Here is a 17,898-nt window from a genome sequence, read left to right as displayed (position 1 = left end):
CAAAAAATACATAAATCAATCACCTGGATCACCTGTTGAGAAAGAAAAAAGAGAAAACAAGCAGAAGAAAAATAAACAACATCACGATGATATATGGGAATATAACAGTAAATACGAAATATTAAACATTATTGTGCAGCACGTAAGATCGACAGCACACAGTGTGCTTTGAGGTAGGAGCCAAAAAGGGTGTAGTTTGTGTGTGTGAGCACCCGTGTGTACACCTGTGAGCATGAACGCGCTTGTATTAAAAGGTTCCTTCATGTAATGATCTGTTAGAGGGTGTGGGGAGCCACAGCCCCGTCCTCCAGGGCATGAAGCAGGTATGGAGGAGATCAAGACTCCAGACATCCAGAGGCCCCCAGAACACAAGAGACCAAGGAAGACCAACAGAGGGGCAGCCGCGCCACTGTCCCAGAAAGAGCTGAGGAGAGTCCCAGATGAGGGGTCACTCAGCAGCCGCAGAGCAGAATCCAGGGGGGGTTGCAGTGACGTGCCCGTGAGCTCCGCCGGCAGCCAGCTGTGCCAGAGAGACCGAGCCCCAGGCCGAGAAGCCGAGGGCACCCCACCCCCAAAGTGGCCCGAGCAAGCCCCAGGCTCCAGGCCCCAACAAGCAGCCACCAGGAGTGAGCCAGTCCACCCCTGGACACAAAGAACCACCAACGCACCGATGTCTGAGGGAAGTGGTGGGGGGAGATAGGCCTCTATACCTTGGAGGGCCTGAGATCCCCAGAGAGGTGGCGTCTGATACCCAACCTGACATATAGACACAGACAAACAGGCACACACAGATACAAACATCCATTCCCACCCTCATGCTCTCATATGCACTTACTCCACACTCACCCAACGTGGAGACAGACATAAAGAGACGCTGTACACACGATCACACTTCCCAAGCGTACTCTAAGCCCCACATCTAGGTACCCTTGCCCCTGGGGAAACTGCACCCAGACCCAGGTAGTGTTACCCTTTTCCCTGCGGTGGGGAGATGCAGACCGCCTCGACTCGGCAGCAGCAGGGAGCCCCCATATTCCAGACCCCAATCGGATGGCCAACTCCTCCTCCCAACCCCCCCGCTCCAGCAGGTCGCAGAGAACGGGGGTGTGTGAAGACTCCAAACCTCCCTCCGCCCGCTCATATGTAGTTTTGATGCATGTGTGTTCTAAGGTGCATTTAAAACCCAGGAGGGCAGGGAGCTACCTGCCAGAGAGCAGCAGGTAAGCGCATAGCCCCCCCTGATAGCCCTCAATGTCTACATGTATTTAAAATTGAGAGGTGGGCAACGACACCAGGGGTGAGGTGTACACCCTGATGGTACTTTGGATTCCGTGTAGCGTGCAAGGTCCAAGGTCCTATATGTATGTGTTATGAGAGTGTGAGTAATGTGAATGTCTAAGTTGTGAGATAAAATTGAGGCACAGGCAGCCGGAAGGGGACAGAGGGGGGGATGCCTCCCCTGCACACACCTTTACCCCAAGGCCCTGCATGTGTGGGTGATTGTGGTGGAGCAGGAAGAGGGAGGCAGCTGGAGGTGGGGAGGGAAGGAAGGGAGGGGCAAGTGACCCCTCCCTGGGGCCGGCTCCCTCGCCGACCCCAGTAGGCACCCCCACACTCTGCAACCCGCCAGGGAAAGGGGGCCCAGGCCCATCCGGACCGGGGCCCAGTTCGGCAGCGCCGCCTGGCCCCACAGAACCCGGGACAGCCCACCCGACCCCACCACAGAGAAAACTGCACCCACTCCGTCATCCACTCATCTTTTTTTCCCCTTAACTATGGAAATAATGCTGTCATTATGTGCTTCAGTTCCATCATCTTCCAACTTTTTGGTGTTGCTGAGCCAGTGCTTTCCTTCATTTTATGTAGTTGATTGTGGATTTGGCCATAGACTTTGCCATTTTGTCAGTTTTTTGTTTTTTTTTACTTCCACCCTAACAAATCTTTTCACATTTCTCTGAATCCCATATTGCACGCCCAACAAAGGAAATCAGCTCTTGATATTTCATCTGTTTAATTTGTCATGAAATAGCAAGGGAACAGGCCTCCACGATTATGAAGCTGTATATGTTATCTCATTATACAATAATATTATATTTGAATAAATATATTATTGTGACTGTGGCTCAGGGAGTAATCAGTTGCTGGGATGAGGCCTGGCTGCTCTTGTCTGCACGCCAAAGTATCCTTCGGCATATTAATGTTAGATAGAAAGCACTTACTTGCATGAATGGATGAATGACATGTATAAAGTGCTTTGAATGCTCATCTAGTATAGAAAAGCTCTATATTATTAAATATACTATCAGCCAATTGGCTAAATCCCTTTTAACCCTCTGAAAATGGGGAAATAGTGTAAAAATGGCTTTAATTCCTAAACAGATCATATCAAGCCCCTTAAATATAGCTGGAAGTCTGCACCCCAGTCACATCTTCACTGTTTGCTTTCAAATCTAAAGTGGTGGTTGAAATTTTGCCTGGTGATAATTAATAAATAAATAAATAAATACAACTGTCAACTTCTACCTCAGCATAATATACAATGGACACCTAACTCTACATGTATGTCTTTTATTAAGGTCACGCAGCCATGATTGGCCTAATGATGCTGTGACTTATTTATTATTAATGTTAAAACAGGTAAACAAAAAAGTAAAATTAGTGGAAATCAGCTGTGAATCATTCGCATTTTTAAATGTGGAGATTTTTACTGGGAAATCTTTCAAATCTTTCCTTAGCTACAGTCCTTGGGCTCATTATTTTGACTTGATGATGTTTTAGGTGAAATGTAGGATAACGGTTTTTAATTCATGTTCGATGTGGGGTTGAATTGACTGCATGTAGAACAGACCACTAAGGATTTGGTGCCCAGCAGCCACCTCACTTTTAATCTATCCTTGTGTCACATACAACTGCCACATTACTTTGAGTGTCCTCCAAAAATATTGGTTCTTTGCCACACTCTATATCCCTGCATACAAGACTAAAAATATGGACCTAATGCTGTAGGCTCCAGCCAGATGGATGTATCACAGAGGAGGATTTTAGGACTTAGACTGCTCCAGATGAGCTCTTCAAGCAGCCAAGAAGACAAACACTTGAATGGCAAACCATCAGTGTGCCGGAGCTGATTTGCAAACACAGACAAAGACTGAAAACCTAAAATGAACAGATTGTTTATTTATCCAATCGCATTTAAAAAGACTGCATTCACATATTACAGTCATAGTGAAATATACCAATAAATAAAATGGTACACATTAGCCTGTGAAGAGGGTTCTGTGAACAATAGTGCTACGGATACACTCTCATGAGCTTTTTCTTTATGCCTGCGAATAGACCATCTCTAAAGCGTCAGAGATGATTTAACATTTAAAAGTTCTCCCTTTAGCAGTTTCAACACTGACCGTGATGTGAGTAAAAAGACAGAAAAATAACCACAGTGGGAGATTACCCAACCATGCAATATGTACACTATGCCTTTAGATAAATAAAAGGGGAAGTTGTAAAGCCTTTTGAGCAAAGCAAGAAATATACTTAAAAATCCAATCAAACAGTCTTTGAACTGAAGAAACGTGCTATTCAAGCGTACAACTGACACAAGAAATAAATGTGAATATCACTTTGAAATGTTTAGAATTAGAAAACAAAAAACAAAAAGTATGCCGTGCTCAAAAAAAGTGCCTTAAAAGGGTCAATGCAGACAATGTACGGTGGCCCTGAGAGGTCAAAGGAACTGCAAACTAAAGAAATACCAGCAAATAGAAAAATGTTGAAAAAGCACACAAAGGACAACAGAACTTGAATAAAACACAACAGTAGTAGAAAAACACACAAAACCCAAAAGTGTTATTGGTGAGGTATGTCACCAAACACCTGAAGTGGCAACAATCTAGTGCTAAATGGCTAATAGCAAACATCTATCTGCAGTATTACATGAATCATATGAAAACACTGCATGTTTTTCTCCCTCACAACGTGGATGAGTCGTGTGCTCCTTTTAAGCCTACAATGTTTCGCAGCTGGTCCTTCGAATAAACGCCTCCCCCAAAAACACCTGTTTTGTTGCTCTGATTTAACTTCGACTGTGTTTTATTCGGCTTCTGTGTTTTGCTTTGTTTTTTCATTTCCAATGTGTTTTGTGTGCATTTGGAGAAATTTTCGGTTTGTTGGTGTTTTTAAGTCGCAGCGCAGTTCTGAAGTTGCAGCGTTTGACCTCTCTGGGACACCGTACAAACGTGAGGCGCATCGAGTGAATTGAAATTTGAAAACTGGAGCAAGTACGACACAACCACCGCTACAAAATATACAATGTGCAAGTAACAGTGGTAAATAAGGTCAGTGTGTCATTAGTGTTGATTACGACTAGTTCCCTTTAAGTCAAGACACAACCTAAGCATTCAGATGCTTCGAACACTTTTTAGCTTGAAAAACAAACCATGACAAACTTGGATTAGTGATGTGAGGTGCTGCATTGCAGTTAGTCTGCATTCACTTCCACAGATTTCCTGAAGCAGAGACTCAGTACATTACAAGTCCTCTGAGGCTCTTGAGGACACTGAAATATTTTACACTGCTACACAAAGCACTCCATAAAATTCAGTGTTTACTATAATAGGCTCCTCGCTAAGGCAACGCTTTCAACGTCACACTTCATAATAGCTGAAGACATCCACTTTAAAGAGTGTAACTAGAAAATTTCAAATACATAAGTAGTGGAGCCATTTGACGACAAGCCGCGTTACTTCTCCGTTTCCTGTTTTTGGATTTAAGAGTTCAACAGCAGCGTGAAGCAAACAGAACCACAGAGGAGCTCTCCCGGCTGCCAGGTGTACAAAGCCGATTGAGTTACAGCAAAAAGAAGAAGAACAAGACCGCCACACTTTTAGACCAAGTTGTAGGCATCCAGGTGGCCCTGCAAGATGTGGTCCTTCACCACGCAGAAGACAAACCGGACGTTGTCTGTGTCTGTGGCGCACGTGAAATGGGAGTAGATGATTTTTTTCTCATCTGGGTTAAGACTGACAAACATGTCTAATATGAATGCTTTTCCCGCGTCGACGTCCTGTGGAGGACCTAGAAGAAGAAAACAGCACAGGAATATTTTAGTAGTTGTGTAAAAGTGAAAAATTGTAAGTTAGATTCATGCATTTCCATGAAGAAATAGAAATCTGAATTCACAGGCAAAGCATATCATTTTTATCAGCGGAAAACAAACTGGTACACTCGTGTTTGGTCTGGTATAACCAGTAGCATTTAGTAGTTAATGCCAGCGAACTGTAAAAAGGAGTGAGTGTGTTGTTGGTGATTGTAAGAGAAAGACTTTGTTATTTGACACAGTGAATCAGCAAAAACGAATGGACCAAGATGCTCATATTATCATGTTCTATTCAAATGTTCTTTGCAGCGAGTGCGCTAGTTCCCCTTACCGTCGTACTCAGGGAAGTAGTCAACCAAATGTGAATACATGATTTTTTCCTCGAGTAAATCTATCTTGTTGAGGAACAAGATGATCGAGGATTCTTCGAACCACTTGTAGCTTATGATTGTCTTGAACAAGGCCATGCTTTCTTCCATTCGGTTCTGTGAAAAAAACAACAACATATAAATAAATAAAGAATGAAAGGGAGCAAACACAACAGACGTGAATCCCTGCTGAAGAACAGCAGTACTTCACCAGTGATTGCCTGTGTGAGCAAATTCAATTGGCTGTAATCTCATCAAGTGAACAGGCCTCACTAAAAGGTGCCCTTTGTTGGGCTAAAGTGACTTTAGAGCTCCCCCTGCAGTTGAACTATGAGCACTGCCACAAAGGAGGGCTGAGATGAGGTTAATCAATGTGGCCAGAAAGTGAGAGAGAGAGAAACAGAGAGACAAAGAGAGAGAGAGAGAGGAGCTGGACTCTGCAGAAATCTAGGTCATCATTTCCACCTAACAGGTTTGGCCTTAAACAAAGGAAACAAAGTCCCTTTGTGTCCTATCCAGTGAGTTGGGTGTTTTTTTATCCCAAAGCAAGCTACTGTCTTTTCCCATGTAAGAAACGTGTGTATATATATATATATATATATATATATATATATATATATATATATATATATATATATATATATATTAGATTAGTATTTTTAAGTCTGATTTTTACCTCATTGGAAGACTCAGCGAGGACCTGATCGTACTCACTAAGTGCCACCAGGAACATGATGGAAGTGACATTTTCAAAACAGTGGATCCATTTCCTCCTCTCTGAACGCTGACCACCCACATCCACCATCCTACAGTCACAGGTTTAAACCGGTGAAAAATATTAAGGTAACATAAATGATACAAATGATGTTTCTTAAAAATGATAACAGGACCGGAGACAGCAATGTAAAGTACATGAACTGTTATATTAAAGAGGTAAAACCAGTCAAACTGGGGGAACCAGTCAAACAGCAGCTAATATAATCAGTGGCCAGCTGTCACAGCGACATAGTCTAAAATTGGTCAGTTCAAACAGGATGTTTCTTTCTAATTCTAATGTGAACTCTAATGTGCGTTACATTTTAATGGGCTTCCTGAAAATTAACATCTCAGTGTCCAGTTACCTAACACACAGTAGGTGGCTTTGAGAGATCATTTTAAAGTTGGTCGGGCCTTCTATCGTTTTGACTAATTATCGACACAGTTAAACGTCACTATTTTTAGCGTTAAAATGATATTTAGTTTTCTAATTAACAAACATTTTGTTTGCTATATAACTATGAAATCAATTTAACACACTCTTCATGCAGAACTGCTCTGTGTGATCTGTCTGCTCTTGCTATACGTAGCCGCCCAGGATGGCAGAACAAATTATATTTAGGGACGCAATGATAACTGCAGTCCAAGGGCGAACAGGTGAAAGTGTTGCTTATAGGGCTGTTCGATATAACGATATATATCGGATGACGATATAAAAACGTCTATTGTTTCATTTTACGCTATCGTTTGTTTCGCAAAATAAACTGTTTACGGCAACATTTTTTCATCGTTTTGATGGTCACTGTAGTGGCTATATTAATTTCTTAAAGTTCTCTCTTTCTCTTATATTTAATATAACCACACTACCGACGACAAGCGCCTGTTTTTATGCGTTGTGGTTAGCAACAACGACGGTAACAGCATCGCGTGTCCGCTTGTTTATGTTCCACATAAACCTTTCACAATAAAGCTCAAGATCCTGTTGAGACTTTTCAAAATAAACAGAATCACGTGAAAGAGCAGATTATTTACGGATGAGAATTAAAAAAGAGCCACCAGGTGCTAAAAAATAAACCTTAGACTCAAACGTTAGAACAGGCTTTTCCCCGCAGCATGCTGTGTAATAAATACTCACAAAGAAAACGGCGGCCTTTACAACTTATGTCTAAAAATGTATCGTTTCATGCATCGGTTAAAACACTCGACTCCAGCTACATGACGCGCAGCTGGAAACACTTCCCGCAAGACGAGCTGCCCGAGATTCACAGAATTTACAGAAAATGTTAAATTTTTGTGATTTATATCGTTATCGGGAAGATAGAATTCTTATATCGGGATATGAGATTTTGGTCATATCGCACAGCCCTAGTTGCTTATGTGCTTATGTTACCTGATAACACTAGGTGTCATCAGGGACAATGTCATTGTTTTTGCAGGTATCTGGTTACCAGAGAGGTTACAAGTAAAAAGATAAAAAAACAGGATGGCCATTCGCTAGCAGTGAATGCACCATAATGATGTATACACACAATAGACATTGTACTCGGGAGGTAGAAGGGTAGATTTTAAAACAGGTTACTGGATCTTTATATATATAAGATATAAATGTATCGATCCCTGTAATACCTCGAATTATGTTATCTGCTTTTAAGGAATGTTGCATTATTTTTAATAGTATTTGTGGGGGACACCAACAAAAGAAAGAAAAAAAAAACCACTCACCTGAACACCACACCCTCCAGGTCAAAAGGGTACTCTATGATACCGGTTGTGGGCACCCTCACCCTCAGCACATCTTGCTGAGTTGGCAGATACCCAGTATCAGAGATTCGATCCAAGTCATCCAGATAGCTAATAGCACAGGGGGAGGATAATGCAGTGTTAAGAAATGAAAATGAAAGCTGCTGACAGAAAGACTGATGAAGAAGCAGAACAGAGAGGGAGAGAAGGAAGACATTTATTTTGAATTATTTAAGTCATGGCTGTATCTGTTTCAGCCATGTAGCTGCAATGAATTATTTAGAATTTAAATGCGTTTCTTTTTAACAACCTTAAATGGAAAAACTACTAAGCCTCTGTGTCCTTGGTGCATTAAAAAGACGGCTGGCAGATGAAACACAGGAAATTATTAGACAGTGTGTGAGGAGTTATTCTTCTGTTTACACTCACTATTTGGCTGAGTCTGAGAGCTGGTATTCCCGCTTCCGATTGTAACATTCCTGAATTCCCGGGTCGCTCCACAAGCTCTTCAAGGCATCAATGTATGGGTTGGTTAATGTTACCACCTTTTCCACATCAGCCTTATTGACAGTTGTGGCGTTGGCCTGAGCATCACAATAACACATTAATATTAGCGACAACTTCAGAAAGAATAATTACTTTAATATTGTGTTATTTATAGGAAGCATCTCTTGCGCAACTGTCACCGCAGCATTATAGGTGACGAATCAGTCCCAGTGCTGGAAGGAAGGAGTGATGTCATCCGGTTTACCAAGATAACAAATACCAAACAAGATGGAATTAAGATTCTGATTCATACTACCAATCATTTACGGAAACTAACTGTTCAACATATAAGCACATCATTTCGATACAGTGGGGGAAATAATTGTTCCAAAGAAATGAAAAGTTTATGTGGTTTGTGTCTCACTTTTTCAAGTTTCGCTACAGTTCAGTGTTTAATTAGCAAGTGTTTGCAGACAGGTCAGTGTCATCCATAACAGCCACAAGCAAGCATTACACCGTGCTAGTGACCACAGTAATCACAAGGAGGTGTGACTTTTTGTGTAAACCTCTTACATAAAAAGTTAACTAAAACTATCACTTTTGACTTTATATGAGAAAATGCTTTCAGAATAAAAGTCTAACCTGTGTGTTTAGTGAAGCAAACAGTAGGAGCAAGCTTCACTAAGTTAAGATGTTCTCCTTCTGGTGAAAGCAAGCAAAAAGCTAGTTACCCCAGCAGGCTTTTTTGTGAGCATATAAATTTAATCCAACTCGTTCAATTGTTCTTTTGGTTTTGTTTTTGCTTTGTTTTCTTTTTGTTTCAGAGAGGTTATACGAGGACTCAAATCTTTGGATGGGCCTTCTGTGCATTACTATAGATTCTAAGCTACGATTTCACCATTCAGGGAAGAGGTTTAGTGAACTGATATACTGAGTGCCTGATATCACCGCTCGCTAAATTATTCAAACAGACAGTCAATAGTTTATTCAATAATGAGCGATAAATTTGGTTTCCAGACAGGAGTCTAATGCACTTTTTTGTGATCAGCATAGTTTGTGAACAGTGTAGTTGATTTGATGAATAAACGCACTTATTTCAGACACAGCGACGGATGTCTTGACCTCACTGACCTACGGTCTCTCTGTGTTTCACTGCTGATTTATGCAAACCAACTGCATACAAACAGTGCCATCCTGTGAGCTTTTACAGAACACCACCAACACTACAGGAAAGAAAAAATATAACTCACATGCTGACTCAGATGATCACTGACATAGGCTCTCCTGGATTGCATCCTAACCTGGAGCTTTACCTAATGTAGTCTCTGTGTGTGAGCTAGCACGTTTTTGTGATTAATACGCACCTGGGGCCCGTTCTTCGTACGTCGCTTACTACATCCAAGATCAAATGACACATCCAAGACCAAACCATCGCGCTAACCGTGAGCTCACTAATCCGGTTCCCCGAACACACCTGCTGTTGACGATTAGTACAGCTGGATGAAGTAATGTGAGATCACTGGGTGTCGTAAAAGGGGCTACGCATCGATAGTGGAAACATTGATCGGCAACCCTCTGATTGGTCGGCGAAAATGTCGAAGGAGTGCGCTCGGTATTTTTCGGCAGCAGAGCAAGAACTCTTGAGTGAGGGATTTCAGGAGTTTCAGAGTTTAATCAGAACGCAAGGGAACACTGCAAATGCTGCAAAAGCAAGGAGAGAGGGCTGGCAGAAAGTTGCTGACAAATTAAACTCGTAAGTAATTCAATAATAACAATAATAATGGAGTGGATTGATATAGCGCTTTTCAAGGCACCCAAAGTGCTTTACAATGCCACTATTCAGTCACTCTCACATTCACACACTGGTGGAGGCAAGCTACACTTGTAGCCACAGCTGCCCTGGGGCAGACTGACAGAAGCCAGGCTGCCATATCGCGCCATCGGCCCCTCTGGCCAACACCAGTAGGCTGTAGGGTAAATTTATTATATCACACTATATTATCCAATATTATATTACATTATATTATATTATGTTATATTATATCCCCTTACACATTAGAGCCACAACAGGACCCACTAGAACATGGGAACAAGTAAAAGTGAAATATAAGAATATTCTACAGAATGGTAATATTTATCACTTATATTGCTTTTCGTCTCTTGAAAAGAGACCCTGAAATAATCTGTTTGTTTATAACAGCAACCAAGAAAAGGGCAGAGCAACAAAAGACAGGTGGTGGTCCTGCACCCCCTCGTCAACAAGTTGGTTAAGTGAATAATACCCTCACGGGAAAATCGATATCTCTCTATGAGCACACTGTCGCGCTGAGCTAAAGGATCCTGTCTGTCCCGCAATATACGCTGAATTCTGAAAACTCTCCTTATCAATCTTGCACCTTCCGCAATGGGTGGCTCGCGTAAACGGACAGGACATGGCTGCGACAGACTTCCCAAATCCACCTTCGCTTTTATAGCCGTGGTCTCCCATCTTGATTACACGAAGTAATTTCCAATTACTACTCTAAAATATGAATTACATCTGTAATAATCACATACATGTAATAGAATGTTAATAGTACATTTCCCTTTTTTAGGAAATGACCTGTATGTATCTGTGTGACGTCAATAAATGGATCAAGTGCTGCATTATCTTTAGTTACATTGATAATATTTATTTATGGTAAAACAGTGGTGAAATATCGCTGTTGCTTTCGTATAAATGAAGCGGACATACCTGCGTGGCCGCGATCTAATCCTGTTTACATAAAGTAAACCTGCTCCCGAGCAGGTTTACGGTTACGGCTCTGTTGCTATGGCAGCAAGTCCCGGATGAGCTTCGGGGAACCGAACGATCCAAGATCACGCGAAATCGTCAACAATCAAATCCAGCTAACTTACTTAGCGAGGTACGAAGAACGGGCCCCTGGTGTTTGTAAGACAGGAACAGATTCCTGTATGAATAATGGGGAATTCCTGATCTCTTACTTGTTTTTGGCTCAGGACTACCAGTTTACATGCTTGCAGTGTGACACTCTGTATACTTCAAAACGACAGCTCACTCTGTAAGTAGACAAAACTCTCTGGCAGCAGGATTGCAAAACTAAACACTGTTGCAAATTACCAGAAGTGCTTCACCCTAAATACACAGTAATACACACTGCAGGCTCTGTCAGTAAACCTTCCGCATGCTTCTGTGGAACTGTGTCTGATAAAAACCGCTTTCTCAATTTGTCTGAGCAAAGCAGCGAAGAAAGGACACAGGCCTACCTTGTTGTGCTCATACTTGTAGGGGATCTGCAGTGCGTTCATGGCCTGGATCATGGCCTGCATGGCTGTGAAGATGTTCTGGTACACCAGCTGTTTGAAGCCTCTCTTGTCTTCATCAGAGTATCCACGGCCATGGATGATCCTCATTTGTTTAATGAACGTGCTCTTGCCACTTTCACCAGTTCCTATCCAACAGGAGGCATAAATGTAGTTTTATTCTTTATTCCCATCAAAATACCAACAATACAATGCACCTGTCCTCCCCTCTATACCTTATCACATCCAGATACTGTGTAAATCCAAAGGTCATTTTCATCCCCTCAAGTGATTCTTGATCCAATAAGAACACATGGAAAATCAGATTTTAAAAATATATATATATGAAATATTTATTACAGAAAAAACCTATTACAGACATGTTTTGTTTTGTTTTGTTTTGTTTTGTCTTGGTTGTTTTTACAAAATGATTTTTTTTATAATTACAGGACGATCAATAAGCTACCTGAGCCCTTCCTGTAATTTTACTTTTACTTTTTTTATTTCTTACAATTTAAGCACAAAGAGACACAATTATGTTATTTACCACAACAGCAGGTAGAAAAAACTTAAAGTCTGAGAACTTGTTTTTTTATAGTGGTAGAAGAAGCATCTAGATTATTTACTTAAATAAAAACTTCTTTAAACATATATAAGGAAAATTCTTTTAATTAAAGTCCAACTAAACTAAAAGTGCCTCAACTATAACTATTCATTATACAGAATTCATTTTTTCAGTATATTATAGGATCAAGGTGATTATAGTTAACTAAAACTGAAAACTAAAGCAGATTTGAAGAAAACATTTTAGTTACCTAAAAAAAGTGAAAATTAAAACTAGACTTGTGCAAAAATGTAAACTATATAAAATAAGATTTTGTAAAAAGTATAGTATCTGTTAGTTTGTTAAAAAGGTGTTATTTCAGCTTGGCTGATGAGGCATTGATGGACATGCTTATTGAGACTCCACAGGATTGTGAGTCAACTGCTTTCAAAATATTCTGTGTTTTTATTGTAACACCGGTATAAATTTTCCTAAATCGTGCCTCCGACATATGCCTTCCATACAATAATAATTAAAAAGCCTAAATCTGACACTGAAACTAACAAAAACTAAACTGAAACTAAACCGTTTAAAACAGTAGAAAGTAAGTGAAACTAAACTGGATTAAAAACAAAAAGTCAAAATAAATTGAAATAAAAAAACGAATTAGAAATCACAAAAATAAAATAACTCTGAAAGGAAATAATTTAAAAAAATATTCAGTCATTAATGAGTACATCACTTGTAATTATAATTTAAGCACTGACCTTTGGCTTAATAAAAAATAACAAGGTATAAATTTTTGATTGATTTAAGGCTATAAAACACACACACACACACACACACACACACATATATATATATATATATATATATATATATATATATATATATATATATATATATATATATATAAAATAACATCTGTCGCAAAAAAATAATGACAGAAATATTTAACTAATACAGGTACGTCAGAACTTGTTTTACGTTTTCCTGCTGACCCTGTTGACACATCCATCCATTTCAATTATATTGTTTCTGTAAAACGTTCACATATTCTATATATATTCGTGCAGTGTGTAAGCGATCAGCTAGTTTTAACTGTAAAACTCCCACTCTTTCTGTCTGTTGACATTGAAATTCCTTTTTGGATCACTATGCGTCACACTGATAAGCTCTTGACTTTTTGATACCAGATGAAAATTTCAACACTTTCAGTGTTTTCTTTAAGGTCCTAACAACAGGTGTTCATTCCCCAGTATTCTGAGTTTAGTTTAAGGTAGTAAATGTTAGCATGTTAACGCAGTCAGCATAATAATCATTACATCACCAAATGGACTGCAAACTTTATAGCTGTGAGCATCAAAACATGCTGATGTTAGCATTTAGCTTAAGGAGCAACTATGCCTGAGGTCTCACCAGCAGCACGGATGCAGACTCTCCTGTTTAGCAACACTGGATGGGGTTTTATAGCTCAGAGGAATAAACTATGTCAGGTTATCACTAAACAGATGGTATACAGAGCGATTGATTTTATTGCTTCATTTATTTATTTAATAATAATAATAATAATAATAATAATAATAATAATGGATTGCATTTATATAGCGCTTTTCGAGACCCTCAAAGCACTTTACAATTCCACTATTCATTCACACACTGGTGGAGGGAAGCTACAGTTGTAGCCACAGCTGCCCTTGGTGCAGACTGACAGAAGCGAGGCTGCCATATCGCGCCACTCGGCCCCTCTGGCCATCACCAGTAGGCGGTAGGTGAAGTGTCTTGCCCAAGGACACAACGACCAGGAACAGACAGAGCTGGGGATCGACCCGGCAACCTTCCGGTTACAAGATGAGCTTCCCAACCCCCTGAACCACGGTCGCCCCGAATGTAGTTATGATCATAATATATTATCCTGATGTCCTCTTATGTAAACTTGGACATAACTTGCATCAAATGTTACGTTTTGTCATCTCATGGGTGGCTGGTAGATTTATTAGAAGTTGCGGCATTTCCCCGTGTAGCTGACAATGCAGAAATGACACCGGTGAGACAACCCTGTGCACAAATGAAAGCAACAGTATTTCTTTTAAAATGTTATTAGAGAGTACTTAAAGCGATGTGCACTGTTCCAATCTCAGACTGAAACTGGTCGTGGGCTAAAATACAGAGTGCTGTCTACTGAAGCTAAAAGGCTGGTGACACGTTCAACATGACTACCCATGCTTGACTGCTTTAGACCTTCAACTTAATCACTGATGACACATCCTTTGCCAAATAGTCAAATTAAATGTGGCACCTTATTAAGTACACCTGTTCAACTACTTATTTATGCAAACATCTGATCCGCCAATCACGTTGCAAGAACAGCATTTAGAACATAGTCAAGACAAAATGGTGAAGTTTAAACTGAGCAGCCGACTGGGGAAGAAGGGTGATTGAAGTGACTTTGAATGTAGCGTGGTTGTTGGTGACAAATGGGCTAAGTATTTGAGAAACTGTTGATCTGCTGGGATTTTCCCACACTGCCATCTCAAGGGTTTACAGAGGATATTTTCCCAAACAAGAGAAAATATCCAGTCTGCGGCAGTCCTCTGGAAAAAAAAAGGTATTGATGATGTCAGAGGCCAGAGAAAAATGGCCACACTGCTTCGAGCTGTTACAAAGACCACACCCAGAACCGCTCCGGTCAGCTAAGAACCGGCAACCGAGGATATCACATCCACGAACTTACCAAAATTAGACAGAAAATCAGAAAAATGTTTTCTAGCTTTACGAGTCTCAATTCCTGCCGCAACATTCGGATGGTAGGGTCAGAATTTGATGGACACAACATGAAGCCATATTGTTGCTGACCATGTCCATCCTTTCATGATGCTTGCTTCCAGCACAGTAACACTGTGTCACAAAGCTCTGGTTTCCTGAACATGACGCGTCACAGTCACCAGATGTCAATCCAGCATGGCCCTTTGGGATATGGTGAAACAGAGGATTTGCATTTAGGACGTGCAGCCAACAAATCTTCAGCAGCTGTGCGATGCTGACACGTCAATACGGACCAAAATCTCTGCTGTTAAATGTTACGTTTTTCCAGCACCTCAATGAATCTGTGACACTACGAATTAAAGCAGCTCTGAAAGTAGAAAGGAGCAAGGAGGAACTAATGAAGCACCCGGTGCCCTGTAGTATACAGATGAGGACTGCAACTAATATTTCTTTTCTGTACAGATTAAATGACAGCGGTGTGTGGAGCCCATGCCATACTGGATTTTATGGGGCCAATTCTAAAGGAAGTTGAAACAAAATGTATACCATCAACTAAAGTGAGATAGATGAGGGAGGACTCATCACACTTCCAGGTATAACTGTTAGCAATTATGTTACTAATACATGTAGATTTGTCACATCTTTATACCTCATAAAGTCTCCAAATCATGCAGAGATTATAAATGCAAACTAGGGTCAGGAAGCTACAGTCTAACATGCTCGTGGCTAACCACAAAAATGCTACAAAACTAGTTGACCCAAGGCTAGTCGCATATTATTTCGTAAAAGGAAAAAAACTGATGAGTGAGTATTTGAGCTTCGTGTCATGTCATGCCTGTCTGAACCAGCAATGTATACCAGAGGACTGCTTACTGTTGTGTAGAAGAAAAATGCTGTTATCAGATACACTGCACAGATCTGTCGATGGGCAGTTCTGAAGAACTGGAGGCAGTTGGCTCTGTTAACAGTCAACTGTTTTCTCTTTTTTCGCTGCTCTCCTTAAGATTAAACTGTGATGAGTTTTGTTGTAGTACCAGTTCTTTTTTTAAAATACATCTCATGAGACGCATACAGCAACCACTGATCAATGTCACCGCAAACCACTAATGTACATAGACTTTGGTCCATGTTAAACTACTACAGTCAGGCCATATGTTGATGTCTTATCAACAAATGAAGTATATACACTTCATTTGGTACACATAATATTTCAATCCTACAAATCTGTGTAGTTAATCCCTTTTTTTCCCCATTTGAGATACAGTAGTAGCTAAAAGTAGTTAAAACTCCCACTGTGAGTACGTTTTGCATGGTTGCCCGTACTGTAACTGCATTTTGCATTGTCTTTACACTTTAACTCACCTCACACAGCAAACTATGCACACGCCCTATGACAGGAACAGTGTTCAGTAGTAAATGACGTGCATGTAAACTTCATCCTACTCCCTTTTGAACATGTAAATTGTGTGGTATATAGAATTATTCACGTCACCTCCATGTTTTTTATTTTACTTTGGGGATTTTTCTGTTTACAATGTATATATATATATATATATATATATATATATATATATATATATATATATATATATATATATATATATCTTATATTTTTCAGGTTTTAATGTCCACATTCAGGATTCACCTCTTACTCCACTGTTTATAATCTGCTTCTTCTCAGCTACAAAGGCATCATAACACACTCAAGTGCACTGAATCATGTTTACATCTATGTTTTGAGGGGTCTGATTCAAAGAGCAGACAGATGCTAAGTAGGCTGTATTTATTCAAGTAGTCTTCTGTGACACAGCTTTCTTTCTGCATGAATTTAAGAGCTGCACTTGCTGCCTCATATGTCAAAACCGTAAATACAAATATTCAACATAAGGCTGTTATATTTATGCAAGATTTTTTTCTTAAATCGTTAAGACATTTGATGTATCAAATTTAATAATTAATTTGATATAACAGACGAGATGCAAAGACCCTCTTGAGGAGGCCACCTAACGTTTTTCGGGATGCAGCTTCTTAAGTGGAAGTCCTGAAAACTTGTTCCACCTCTGACCTCTGATAGAGGTGTCACAGAGACCGTTTGATCCGTCTCTTACCCAGCAAAAGGAGTTTATATTCCCGTCGGGATTCCCTCTTGTCCCGGCGGAGCTGCCTCTCAATCTCATCGTTGATCCTCCGAGCCTCTTTGGCCTCCGGGCTGAGGCAGCATGCCCCCACGGAGCTCAAAATCATTCCTGGTTACAACTTCACCTTCCAAGGTAAACACACATACATACTGTTTGTTCATACAGCGAACACTCCCCCCTTCCCTTCCTCGGTGTATCCTCGAGTCACAACACACAATGATTAAAGCCCACGGTAACTCTTTACTACAAGCTCCAGCAACTACGCCTCCCCCCTCCCGGAGCTGGAAACAGAAGCTTTAGCAAATTTAAGGAAGTAAAGCAGCTGTTCTCGAGGCTGTTACCTTCTTCCTCTCCAGTAAAAGGGGAAATTAACTTTGCGCAATAAGTTGAGCAGACTGTAACGGCGACTGTGATAGCTGACGCTCCGGGCGTGGTGGACTGAATATGGCGGAGTTTTGACTCCAAGGCGCAACAAAATGACACAAAGATGATATCAATTTTAAAAAAGTGGTTAAGAAGACCTACTCGGTAAATAAGATCCTGCAACCTTCTATCGCGTTATCCTCCTCTGCCTGCAGACTCCTTTATCCCGTCTCCCCCCCCAACTCTATCCACAGTGAAAACCAACGGCGCGCCATGTGACAGAGGGCTGTGCCGTGATGGGAAGCCGTGTGGGCTTTCACTATTACATTATAGGAGCAG

General features: G+C 40.7%; 1 protein-coding gene across 1 annotated transcript; it reads right to left on the bottom strand.

Annotated features, from left to right (window-relative positions):
• Positions 1 to 4,841: 4,841 nt before the first annotated feature.
• On the bottom strand, positions 4,842 to 17,759 carry LOC146629159 (guanine nucleotide-binding protein G(q) subunit alpha-like). Its single transcript, XM_085359892.1, has 8 exons — positions 17,722 to 17,759; positions 17,167 to 17,320; positions 11,713 to 11,897; positions 8,389 to 8,543; positions 7,942 to 8,070; positions 6,140 to 6,269; positions 5,427 to 5,580; positions 4,842 to 5,073 (listed from the first exon to the last, which is right to left on the bottom strand). The coding sequence occupies exons 2-8, from the start codon at positions 17,300 to 17,302 to the stop codon at positions 4,883 to 4,885; spliced, it is 1,080 nt and encodes a 359-aa protein (XP_085216018.1). The 5' UTR covers positions 17,303 to 17,320; positions 17,722 to 17,759; the 3' UTR covers positions 4,842 to 4,882.
• Between the last annotated feature and the right edge of the window lie 139 nt (positions 17,760 to 17,898).

The sequence above is a fragment of the Diplotaxodon limnothrissa genome, linkage group LG7 (genome assembly GCF_057381915.1).
Source record: "Diplotaxodon limnothrissa isolate DT_005_m linkage group LG7, D_limnothrissa_male_GT1.1, whole genome shotgun sequence".
NCBI classification, from domain to species: domain Eukaryota; kingdom Metazoa; phylum Chordata; class Actinopteri; order Cichliformes; family Cichlidae; genus Diplotaxodon; species Diplotaxodon limnothrissa.
The sequence above is the reverse complement of the archived record's forward strand: the minus strand, read 5'-3'. Positions and strand labels throughout refer to the sequence as shown.

Bases quoted from the DNA above. Each gene is read 5' to 3' on its own strand.
- LOC146629159 (XM_085359892.1), bottom strand. From the start codon at position 17,302: ATGATTTTGAGCTCCGTGGGGGCATGCTGCCTCAGCCCGGAGGCCAAA. The intron at 6,270-7,941 runs GTGAGTGGTTTT...CTGTGACTGTAG, and splicing joins CTGGAGGGTGTGGTGTTCAG to GATGGTGGATGTGGGTGGTC. The intron at 5,074-5,426 runs GTAAGGGGAACT...TTCTTCTTCTAG, and splicing joins CTACTTCCCTGAGTACGACG to GTCCTCCACAGGACGTCGAC.